This window comes from Crocodylus siamensis, chromosome 15, assembly GCF_052110815.1.
Source record: "Crocodylus siamensis isolate JL-2025a chromosome 15, ASM5211081v1, whole genome shotgun sequence".
Taxonomy (NCBI): domain Eukaryota; kingdom Metazoa; phylum Chordata; order Crocodylia; family Crocodylidae; genus Crocodylus; species Crocodylus siamensis.
The window spans coordinates 25,835,693-25,848,322 of NC_143409.1; the positions used below are offsets into that span (position 1 = coordinate 25,835,693).

The window sequence follows — 12,630 nt, forward strand, 5'->3', positions numbered from 1 at the left end:
CACAAACAACACTACAGAAGTATTGATTTATATGAAACTTAAAAGATGTTGCAAGTTTCATCTCACTTCCTTTAACCACCATTCCAAAACAATGATTCCATATTTTAAAGGGTACTGCCCAGATCAAAGCTAGTTTTCTTTGCCTCCCCACAAGATTTCAAATAATTTTACAATTTATTAGACTTAGAACAACAGAAAATCTGGAGTATTTCCAAGGGCAATTTCATCTACTTTATAGATACTGGGAGCATGCAGAGTTGCAAATAAATGCCAGTTTGAGCCCTCTAGTAGGTGTAGCTGAGTATGGGTCTACTGCCAGATTCAACTTGGGTGATCAGTATTTAGAGAAAACCAGAGTGGTAGGGTGTGGGCGAGAACAGACCCAATACAAAATCATACTCCAATGAGTCCAGTCAATCTTTCAAGTTTTGAGGCATGGGCTTACCTTTTAATTACTAACATACAGTGTAATTTAGGAGAAAACTGTCTTCAGGAGTTTAATCCACACTGGGCTGATGTTGGCCACTGTTAGAGACAGAAAACGATGCAAGCTGGACCAATAGGCATCTGACCCACTGTGGTAACACCTAGGAGGAATTTGGCTTAACAAGGCCTAGATGTAGAAGTCTGTCTGGGTTAAAATTTTTATCTCCCACAGTTTAGTTGGATATTCATATAAGAATCAAATTCCTTTTTGAAGCCTGCTAAGCTCTTGGTGTCTGTGTCTAGAAACAATCAATTTTATTTGAACTGCTGCTTGTGTGAAAAAGCATTACCTTTATTCATTTTCAATTTGACACCTTAAATTTAATTGGAAGTCTCTTTGCGTTGTAAAGAAGGCTGATCAGGGGATCCTGATCTGCCTTCTCAACGTCACTTGCAATGTTCCTTTTTATTAATCAGTTCCTGACTTCTATCCGTTTTTCTCAAGCTTCTATCATTTCTGTTAGATGAAGTCACCAGAACTGGACATTTATTGCAGATGAAAGCACAACCTTTTCTATAATGGCATAAAACCATATTTGGTAGTTTCATATTTTGCTACTGTTAAGGTATAAAAATAATACGCTGTAAGAAAACATTCCACAAGCCAGTTTAATATAAAATGTTTTTATTGTTTTTGAAAACATTTAAAAAACAATTTTTGAGCACTTTCAATAAAAAAAAAATAACTGAAATGCTACTGCAATATTCAACTACCGTAGTTTCAGCAGTACAACAGACAACAGAACACTGAGGGAAAACTGGACTTCCTGCACTAAATGAAAACATGGAACAGGGATTTTTCTTTCCTTATGGTGCAGTAAAGAAAGCACGGTATAGTACAAGACTCTTATATGAACCCCAGATGCACTGCACAAGAAACGCATTCCTTCTTTTCAGTTCAGAAGTCAGTGCTTATTGCAATTATTTGCAAATTCTTTACTTCATGAATTCTTATCATGATAAAATGATGCAAAAAATGTCTTCCAACACCAGAACAATAAAACATAATCCAAGAAAGGAACATATTCAACAATAACTAAGCTGAATTAGTAAACATATAAAAGTAAATAACTTGTGAATAACTATGCTTGCCTGGTTAACACAGAACCAGTATCAATACAGCAAAAGAATAAAAAAAATAAAAGTGGTTACAGGAATATACCTAGTACTGTACAAGATAAGTCAATAACACTCATGCACGTCTTGTGATCATGTATTAACATGGTGAAGCAAACTAAACTTAATTTCTTCCTGCTGTAATATTCTCACGTAAGAGAATAAGAAATAGAAATATCTCATTGAGATCAATGCACATTGCTACATAAGACAATTTAATCTGTCACTTTTGATGACATTTTGCCTTTTAATAATGAAACACATTAAAAAGTTCTTATCTGTGGGCTGTATTGGTTGCATTTATCCTAAGGAATGTGCCTGCCACAGGTTCAACAGAAATTTAGTGCAATATATGAACCCCAGAAAGTTTGCTGGACTAACCAACCAAATTTAAAGTGTTTGCTGCAATACTGTACACAGGGTACAAATTCACTTGTCTTTAGCAAAAAATGCTGTCAAAATATTTTTTTCTCTTGTTAATAGGAAGCCAGTAATGTAAACAAGGGGTCAGAACCGTCTCAAACTTTTGTTTTTTGGAGTATCTGACAGACAGGCTTCCAATAGCAAGAAACACAGAGTTCTCCTTTTGGTATTGCATCCTTTGGTGTGCAGTAGTGCTCCGTCTCAATGTACAGTAAGGAAATAACTAGTATTATGGAATAGGGATCTAACAGATTATTCATCTTAAACAGCAAACACACAAATGCCTATGAACTACTACATACCAATGTACACAGCTGTGAGCTAGCCCTAGCACCGTTTATTGAAGTGAAAATGTTTTACCCCCATGCCTTTTACTTTAAACAATAAATCCTTACTGGATTAAAAAGTTCTTAAATTAAACACACATTTGCTTTAAATCCACTGATTATATAGTATTCTTACTAGCCTGCTAATTAGCTTAAAAGAATACTTTCTATTAAGCCCAATACAATGTTTCTATTTTAAAATGGTTTTAACACAGTTTAAAAACCTTTGGTGACAACTGCATAATTTAGAAAGCATCAGTTTTAATATTTACTTTAGCTTTACTGAGAAATGTTTAACACAGAACAATTAGAAGGGGACTAGTTTTCACCGGACCCCGGTAAGAGTCTGTCCCTCAGCATGGTGGAGGGAAGGAAAGCATGCTGTGCACACACAATGAACTCCACAACCCCGAGGAAGGTGTTCCCCCATAATGCTGGTGCATACATCTGTCCCCACTATTTTTCCCTTTTAAATCTGCTGGAAGAACAGGGTTAGCATATCCATGGTGGTGCTGGCATTTTATATAGGCTCAGATCTGAGAGATGCTGAAGATCTACAACTCCTAAAGAAATCAAGGAAGCAGGAGGATGTCAGCAGCACTCTGGCTCTAGGACATGGGCAGAGAAAACTTGAGCATCAACCTAGTCAGCCTTCTTCAGAAAGTGAAATGGCTTTGATCTGAATTTGTGGGGTCTTAGAAAATAGGAATAACCAGCACAAAACCCATCCCATCTAATACCCTCTGTCTCCTAAACGGAACATGAAACAGTTTCTCTTAGGAGGAGCTTGAACTCTCTGCCTCTGTAGGTCCGTTACCACTGAAATGGCAAATCTTTCATGGATTTAAATGCAGTGGAGCTTGGCACTACTGCTTGTCCCTGCAGAAGAGCTCACATGTTGGGGCATGGAACAGCCTTTGCTCAGTGCTGTATTGTAGGGAGTGGGAGAAACACTGAGGTACTAACATCTGGAGTGCTCATACAGCAGTACTAGGACAATAAATTTCACTAAAAACATTAACCAAATACTGAAAAATCTCAGCTTACTCTCAGGAATGCAATAAGTTACCAAGAGACATTAAAAACAAATAAACAAAAAAGAACAATAGCTGAAAATTTGATCATTTCCTGACTTGCTAAATTAGACAGCAACATTCTGTTCTCTTCTACACAAGCTGACAACTTCTCAACAGGGCTGTGCAAAGCTTCAGTCGCTGATTCAATTCGGCAGAGATTTGGCCTGATTTGGTCACCGAATCTCCGAATTGAGTCAGGAGACTCTTTGACTTCTCTGAATCTATTCAGAACCCTCTAAACTGATACAGAGAGATTTGGAAAGATTTGATGATTTGGACATAGGCATAGCTTTAAATGTTTTTTCTACAGACCTCAAGGTACCAGGTGGTTCGTGAACGCTGAGATGGTGGGGCGCATAGAGTGTCCCACAGGAGCACAGGGGGGTTCCCAGCAGACTTGGCAGCAGACTGGGAAATGGACCAGGAGCACTTCCAATTCACTTCTGGGTCTGCTGGGGAGTGCACTGGGGGACCCCTGTGCCTCTTTGGCTCAGCTAACCCCTCCTGGGTCTGGGGGGGCACCCAGTACTTCCAGTCCACTTCTGGGTTTGCCGCTGGGCATGCAGGGAGCCCCCTTGCATTCCTGTGGGACACTCCATCTGCCCCACCATCACAGTATTCATGAACTGCGCCTGGTACCTCAAGGTATGTAGAAAAAAACATTTAAAGCTGTCTATGGCTGAATTGCTGACTCTCCAAATCAGCATCAAATCTTCAGATTGAAATTCAGCTGAATTGAATTGGGACTGTGATCTGGATCAATGAACTGAATCACTGTCCCCGATTCAGGCTGAATCCAAATTGAATATGGCCCATTTTGCAACCCCTATTTCTCAGTCACCTAATGCAAGTCAGGGAAATGCTCCCTACTTTGTTTTATAATTAAATTATGTCAATTTACATCGGATAGCATAAACCCTACACAATGGTTAGGAGACAAAGCAACAAAGGGATTTGCTTGCCCAGAAGTCCAAGCAGGCTTCTTCTTGGCCAAAGTTTGACTGTACAGATCTCCTTTGTTGCATCAGAGCCATGGATGATTAAGTACCCTTCTCTGTTCACCATTAGAGAGGTTTATAACCCTCATGTTATTCTTTTTAAAGACTCGGAATAACATTTTCAAAAGTGGTTTAGTGACTTGTGAGTATAAATCCCATTTTCAAGAGACTTGGAAAGTACAATATTGACTTGCAATGAGACTGTCTGGGTAGCACCTAAATCACTTTGAATATGCAACTTAAGATATGGATAAATGATCAAATTAAAGGCGAGTTAAAATGTGTAAGAGTATACAATGGTAAGTCTCCACTCCCTTTTAACTTGTGCCATTTGATAATTTGTCCATGCCCTTAGGCTCCTAAATTACTTAAACACTCTAAAAAATTTTATTCCAGGTCTTTTGTGTTTGTAAAGTGCCTAGGAATGTTATGGCTCTACACAAAGTATTTCTAACCATTCTCCACCAAATTAGGTAATATTTTTATCATCTTTGTTTTCAGGAGACACAGAAAGACCCCCAGCAGGTCAGAACAGAAGGGGTTTAAAAATAAATCTTAAAAAACAGTAGTATTTTTATGATTTCATGCAGCCATTCTTAATCAAAAGGAAGCCAAGTATAATGTCCCTTTCTCTAACTGATAAATAATAAAACAGTAACTAACATTTTATAATGCATGGTATCTCTGGGGTTATTAAGCCTCAGTGCTCAGAATCATTTTTCATGCATTTTTTTACCTGGTATCAAAAACTAACATTTAAAGTAAAAACTAAATTATTGTGAGGTCATGAATATTTATGTCTAAAAACCCTAAATAGATTTTGTTGTCTTTTAAATAAAATTTTAGTGCATTTTTCTCTTTCCTTGATCATCTCATGATAGTTTCTCCTATCAACTCTTTCATACAGGTGTAAACCAGGGATTGGCAAAATACAGCCCAAGGCCAGATCTAGCCCATCAAGGGGTTTTACCTAGCCTGCACACAGAGGGCAGCCCAGGCCATACTGCCTGCGGCTGGTCCCGCCAACCCCAGGCATGCAGCGGGGTTGGGGTGGCACCACAGCTGGACTCAGCTTCCCAGCAGCCCCAAAGTCATTCCTTCCAGCTGCTGTTAGTGTTGCTGCCACTGCTGGACCAGGCCTCACTGCCTGGGCACCCTGGCCTGTCCAGCCTGCCCCCACTGTCAGGGGCACTGTATGAAGTGGGGTCTCTAAGGAGACTGGCTCAGAACCTGTACAGGCAGGGTGCACATGGCTAGGTGAACAGGATAGGTCCAGGGGCAGGAAGCAGTGTCTGGGAGTAGGATAGGTGGGTGGAGCTGGGATCATGAGGCAGTAACAGCATAGGCCAGGGCCTGGGGCAGAGCCATGATCTGCTCCCCATCCATCCCTGCAGCAGGTGCTGTTTCCATGAGCAGGGACATGCGGGAAGCAGATTGCGGCTCTGTCCCGGGCCTCGGCCCCGGCCTCACGCTGTCACCACCTGCAGTCCTGGGCCCAACCCCTGCTGTCTCACTCCCAGACACCGCTCCCTACCTGCCTATGTCCCCATCCCAACTGTCTGTCTGATCACGCCCTGTCTGTGCACATTCCAGGTCGGTCTCCATGGAGACCCCACCTACCCGCTTTGTCCAGCCCTGGCAGTGGGTGCAGCAGGGTGCATTGGATCAGTTATCCCCCCCAACCAACAGCTCACCAAAACTCCCTAAGTGGCCCTACAGCCCAAATAACTGCCCACCCATGGTGTAAATAGTTCTTTCTGGTGGTGCCACAGAAGTGTCTCATGGTTCACTACTGAGCAGCATCCAGAGGTGCTGTACAATGATACATAACCGCTTACATGCCACTCATCATGATGAACCCCCCTACCTGCTTAATCAACACCTACTTGTCTGAAGGCACAATACATTTCAGACTTGGATAACAAAGACTGACAAGTATCTACGTAAAAGTAGAAGGCAATACAAAGTACTGAATGCCTAGTAACAAGCTAGATTTAAAACCCTCTCTTTAAAACCCTCTCAACATCTCTACTCCAGTTGTGAATGCTGGTTCTCAGCCACTTTATTTTGGTAGAATAAGAAATGCTATTAAGTGGGAACGCTATAAAATTTAAATTGTAATACTGGCTCTTCAATAGCCCATTATCTTCAGAAATTTATTTAAAATTGATAAGACTTGCCTATTCCCTGCTGAAGAATGAGCAACTGGTACAGCAAACTTTTAAAAAATGCCACAATACATAGCAAATGTTTCTGCTGCGGGAGGCACTTCCATTAAGACAAATACAATACATCTGTCTTTTACATACAGTGTGCTACATACATATTATAAAACAAAATTAACCCAACATTTCAACGGCAGAATGATCTTTACTCTCCATCCACTCAAAACCTGATGTAGTCATTGAGTTAATGGATTCATTACAGATTTGTTGAAACAATGGGTCATTCTTTAATTCTTCCAGTGTAGCATCATCGTCTTGTCCCTGCTGACGACCTGGATCAAACAGTAGATTTGTGTCTAAAGTGTTCAGATCGTTAATGCTGCCTGAGAGGTCGGAAGACAACCTGATGTCGTTGGAAAAGACAGATGCAACATTATTGAGATCAGATGCCACCTGATTCACCAGCTGCTGGTTGGTTTGCAGGTTGTCCTCCCCTAAAAGGTCTTTTACAGTGCTGCTGAAATCTAATTGCTGCTCTCCAATTTCTGATTGTGCTTGGTTGTCTCCAGAAGAAAAACTGATCTGATCGGTGCTGCTGTTTTTTGTGAGGTAAGTTGGTGTTTGGAATTCATAAACTGAAGTGCTGGAATTGATCATATTTTGTGAGTTGGCACTAGGAAAAGTGTTCGTTTCTAAAATTTGAGTGAGATTCATCCTCGCTGTATAATTTGAGGGCATGTTGTTCATTCCCAAACCTCTCACTGCATCATCGCTATCAGAGTCAAGTTTGTTTAACAACACGTTCGTTATTTTTTTAGTGTTTGTTTGTTTCTGAAGAGACGGAAAGGCTGTCTGCATCATGACAGTCAACGGAACAGACTGGCTTCTCTGAGCTATATTATTGGCACTGGTGTCTGCATGGATATTTGTGAACACATTGTGAACTTCTGGTGTCACTGGACTTCCAAAAGGGGTCAAGTTAGAGCGTAGTATGTTAGAAACAGGATAGACAGTGCTTCCGCTAAGATTACGTTGGCGATGGACAGCAGGGCTCACACTCCGGCATCTGAAACTATTTCCAACAGAGGAATTTGTCCCCTTGTTGTCCAGTGGGGCAGGAACAGCAAAGCCTTCTTGTTTGGTGGTGATGTTTACAGAGACTCCCTGATGCTGCACAGGTGAAACAGGAGTCACACGGCCAAAGTGAGTATCATGGTGCCGGGACTGAGACTGATATGACTGGCCAGGAACTGCAAAAGCATGAGGTTTCCTGAAACGATCTTCCACTAACTCCTGATAGCTTGGAAGAATGCCATGGCTTGAAACAGATGAATTACCAACTCCACTGTACCCATTATTCATCCACTCAAGTTTGGTTTTATCAGGGTGGGTAGCCATAGGTCGCTGCATTGGTTTCACAGGACTACTGGAGACAATGCTGGCATCATGGTATGCCATGCTAGAGCTTATTGGAGTAAATGCAAATGGATTTCTGCATTCCACAGGACTAGGAGGGACACTGCTGCTGCAGTTAGAATGAGGCGTTCCAATGGGTGTGTGCCGGCTGCTTCCTAGAGCACTGTCTACAGGAGTAGTTTGAGCCAGTCTTGAACACGGACTCTCTCGTGACACATTCTGAGACCCCGCCATCATTTCTGATGTGGGGGTTGGAGTTGGGGTGGGGGTTGGAGTGGGAGTAGGAGTGGGAGTGGGAGTGTGAATTGGAGTGCCACTGTTATGGACTGAATGGTAGAAGTGAGCACTGCTTGGATGAGATGACACTGGAGCTCCTGGAGCTGCTGCCTGGCTCTGAAGTGCCATTGCTAGACAACCCCCATAAGGATGTGAATTCATAGACATTTGCTCCTCCATGAGCACCAGTTCCTCTACAATGCTGTCCTGTGTGAGGTCTTCATCAAATGAGAAGAAGTTCTCATTTGATTGGGGGACTGTGTGTTCAAACTCTTTTAGCTCAGACTGCAAAGGTAACTGATTTGAAGACTGTCCTTGAATTTGATCCAAAGGAGATTCCTGGATCTGACTCTGTAACTGTTGGCTGTATGCTTCCTGCTGTACGCCTTCACAGTGCACTGGTTCCCACACAGATTCCTGTAAATCACTAGAGCCAGAGTGTCCTGCAATAGTCATAACACTGATATCCTGCTGCTGTTCACAGTTCACAGATGTGAAGTCTGAGGTTTTAGTGACATGCTGCCAGGCATTTGGATTAAAGCTGCCATCAGATTTTGAATCATTTTCTAAGATAAACAAGTTCCCTTCCAATTTTACTTTTACATCTGGAGATGATGCTGTGAGCTGCTGTCCTAAAGCAGCATCACCAGTATTTACATTAGAACCTAATGGACAGTTTGTCACTAAGTGCGTTGATGTTGCAGAATTTACTTTTATAGTTACTTTGCCAGGAACTTGAGGAAGTGCAGGAGTACTGTCATTTTTAGCAAGTGATGCAACCTTCTGAACCTTCTTAACACTGATCACTTTTTGAACTTCCATGTTGTTACCAACTGAAAGCTGCCCCACCAGTGGCTTCTTTGCAGGTGGCACCTGGGAATCCGGAAGTGTGGAAGACAGTCGCTTCCTTGGACTTTTAGTGCATGCTTTGTCTTTAATAGCAGAGTCACCACTAGGAGGCGAACTGATGCTGGTGCTGGAGAAATTTTGACTGACAACTGAGAGGGTGAGAGTGCTTTGATTATTGCCTGCTGAAGAAGCTGGTGTGATTTCACTAGGTTGGGTTTTATATTTGGTCCTTGCTTCTTCAGCTCCCTGATCACAGCCCTTAACTGTTTTCACTTCACTGATGCCCTCCGGTGAAGCTTTCAGGTTTGAATCCTCAAAATTACTCCTCTGAGCAGCAGACAGGCCAGAGGCTCCCTTTAAAGGCTTAGACATGTCAGAATTCTCTTGGCACTGTGTTTGGTTCTCATCCAGTAATGCTTCTGGTTCCATTTTGATCTCAACTGCAGATGTTGCTGCAACACTGCCAGTCTTAGATCCTGGAGACTGAAGTGAAACGACAGATCCATTTTTAATTTGTGGTACAGTCCTTGACTCTTCTGTTGCTCCTGTACTGGTATTCACTGACGTTGTCTGTTTGACGGGTACACTACTGCTGCTTGGGGCAAGAGATATTGCTGTCATTTTTACCACATTTAAGGAATTCACGTGTGGAGCTGGCACAACAGTCTTAATTGGGCTACTGGTGAAGAGCACCGTAGTGGGGGAACGGATGGTGAGAGCACTGGTGTTTGCTGGCTTAGGTAGGATCTGTGGGTAACGAGGCCGTGCAGAACGGTCACCAACTGGACTGGCTGGAACATTCTGAGGAGTCTTTGGTGACTGTTTGACTGACTGCATGTGCTGAGTGACCACCTGAACGTTGAGCGGAAGAACCTTACTATCGGATGCGGCCATGGGACTGGGAGATGTTACCAGTTGTCTGGTCCTCGGTACCTATTTGTGTAGAAAACAAAAATGTGGTTTAAACAAAAATGTAGGCACCTAAAGAAATCTAATGGCTTGTGTTAACCTAAGGGATGGCAGAAAAAGATCTACTTCTTAAGGATTAAAAGGATGCTAGTTATTCATGTGTAAACTGGCACCATCCTGTGCCCTATGCACCCTTCCAAAGTAGCAGTGTTCACCATAAATATTCAACAATACACAAAACAGCCGCTCTTCCATACTACTGGTCAACTTCCCCACAACTTACATAACAAACAGGAGCAGCCATGTCATACCATCCCACAGCCCACCTCATTCCCAAATGCCTGGGAAAAAATGAAAAAATAGGAATGAGCGTTTAAACCAGTGAAAGATCACAACGGAAGAATCAAGCTGTGCTGTATTTAAGTGTTTTGAGGAGTACTTGGAAACCACTGCTTTTAGCTTACTAGAACCCATGCTAATTCTTTGGGTCTTGGCAATCGAAGTTGAAACCCTAGTCCATACCAACATCTGTGCACTCCCTTCCTTGAACAAAGGAAACTAAAGCATGGAGAAGGTGTTCAAACATTATCAGTTTTCAAAATTCCAGCAGTAAATACAATGCAAACCAAACATTATTCAGGAAAAAAGAGCCAAAAAAAAAGAAGAAATCAGTATTACTCAGCTGAAGCAGTCTAGTTAAGTCTGTTCTATTGTCAAAAAAAATGTCAAAGGTCCACCAGCTTTGGGCTAGCCTGGTACTCAGCAGAAGACACACAGTGGAATGATGTGGCAGGTAGCACGATATCTGTCTGCCTGTGACTGCTCAGTACAAATGACCATATACCCATTTACAGGTGAGTCAACTGAGGACAACCTTTGACACAAGTCCAAAGTAAAGGTCAGACTGACACCTCTGAACCATCACAAGACACCTTAAAACCCCTCTACCATCATGACCCTCTGCTCCTTTGTACAGATATTCAAATGAAAGCAGAGAGATAGTTAGCTGTGTTAGTCTGACGTCCGGCCAAAGGTAGAGCAAGGTGGCACCTTACAGACTACTGATTCAGTCATGACCTTTCACAGGCAGCAACCTACTTCATAGTTTTTAAGGTGCCAGCCTTCCTTCTGTCAAGTAAGGTTGAAACTAATGCCAGTGATGGTCCCTCTAAATCAGTAAAGCTGCATTTACACTACATACTAAGTGTTTAAGCAATGCATTGTGTGGGTTCCTGCAGCTTGGGAAACTTTGCCCTAAACATAATTCTTCTAATACATAACCCAAATTATTCCTAAATTCCACTGCCACTGACTTATGCCAAAGATAATCTTAGCCCATGCTATGTGTCATTCTACTGCTTCCACATCCATCATGCAAAATTATTACATTTATGGCTCTGGCACTTACTTAACATAAAAGAAAAAGCCACTGAGACAGAAAAGAGCCTTTGTATCCGTATCTGTAACATGTCTATTCCATTTACGCTACCACTTAGGTATTTCTCAGGACTAATGTAAACAGTGAACAACACTTTCTCTAAGATTGTCTGGCTTGAAAGGTTTGGAGAACACTGGAGAACAATACCGGAATGGGGCTGGGGACAGCTGCCACTACGATACCAATAGGCTGAGGAGACAAGATGGCAGGGCTTCCATTAGAAATACTAGCTACTCCATTTGTTGTAGCGCCTTCTGTTTTCTTAGCTGGAGACTCTCCTGGCAAGGGAGACTGAAGTTTCTGTTCCTGTTGCTTCTTTTGGATCTTACGCTGTAGCTGCTGCTTGGCATCGACAGGAGATGACAAAGTTTTCACTTGAGGCTGAAAGGAATTGCTTTCAGCAGTGGGTATAAAAGCAGAGGGCTGGGAAATCCCTTTTATTCCTGAAAGCAAAAAGAAAATAGTTGAAATGATATGTGCCAGGTCTTGTGCCTGATACTCTGTATGGAAATACATACTTGGTAGCACATCAGGCATGTGAAAGCATCACAGTTATCAAGTGGGGTTTATACTTGAACAGATATTCAGTATCAATTTATTTCTAACATACAAGATAAGAACCCTTGGTGTCAGGCAACTTGGATGCTCTTTATTCTTGTCAAATGACTGCATTAATATTCTGTTTCTGGAAATCCCAATTTGCCTAATCAAAATGAACAATACTATGACAGTGCATTTCATACAACTGACAGTAGATGGCAATGAATATATTTTGGAAGACACTTGTTAAACCGTCTTTATCGGGTCTTTTGTTTCCAGTATTTTAAAGCAGATCTAAAATACAAATTTCCTCAGCTTGTGGAAGAAGCAGCACTAAATGGAGAAGACAACATTCAAATCACCTTGGAGTATGTAATAACTAATATCAGCTGCAGTATAGAGATTTAATTGATAACAGCATCTAATGGCCAATGCTGGAAGTATGTCACAATGCTATTAACACATGGAAGAAAAAGTGAGAGGGATATTGAAAGGAGGACAAGAAAAAAAGGCAAAAGAAAGGTGAAAAGGTGATGGCACTCAGAAGAGGAGATGCCCCTGTTGATTGTAAACGGGTAACGGGCCTTCCAGGCAAGTCCAATCAGGGATCAT

At 41.9% G+C, this 12,630-nt stretch overlaps 1 protein-coding gene across 3 annotated transcripts in view; it reads right to left on the bottom strand.

The window, feature by feature from the left end:
* Positions 1-1,531: 1,531 nt before the first annotated feature.
* Positions 1,532-12,630, bottom strand: part of RFX7 (regulatory factor X7) — an 83,270-nt gene continuing 72,171 nt past the window's right edge. For all 3 annotated transcript variants that reach the window (XM_090028355.1, XM_090028354.1, XM_090028356.1), the window contains 2 exons: positions 11,626-11,921; positions 1,532-10,064 (listed from right to left, as the gene is read on the bottom strand). In XM_090028355.1, the coding sequence (XP_089884481.1) occupies positions 6,765-10,064; positions 11,626-11,921 (3,596 nt within the window). In that variant the 3' untranslated portion in view covers positions 1,532-6,764. The remainder of the gene's footprint in view (positions 10,065-11,625; positions 11,922-12,630) is intronic.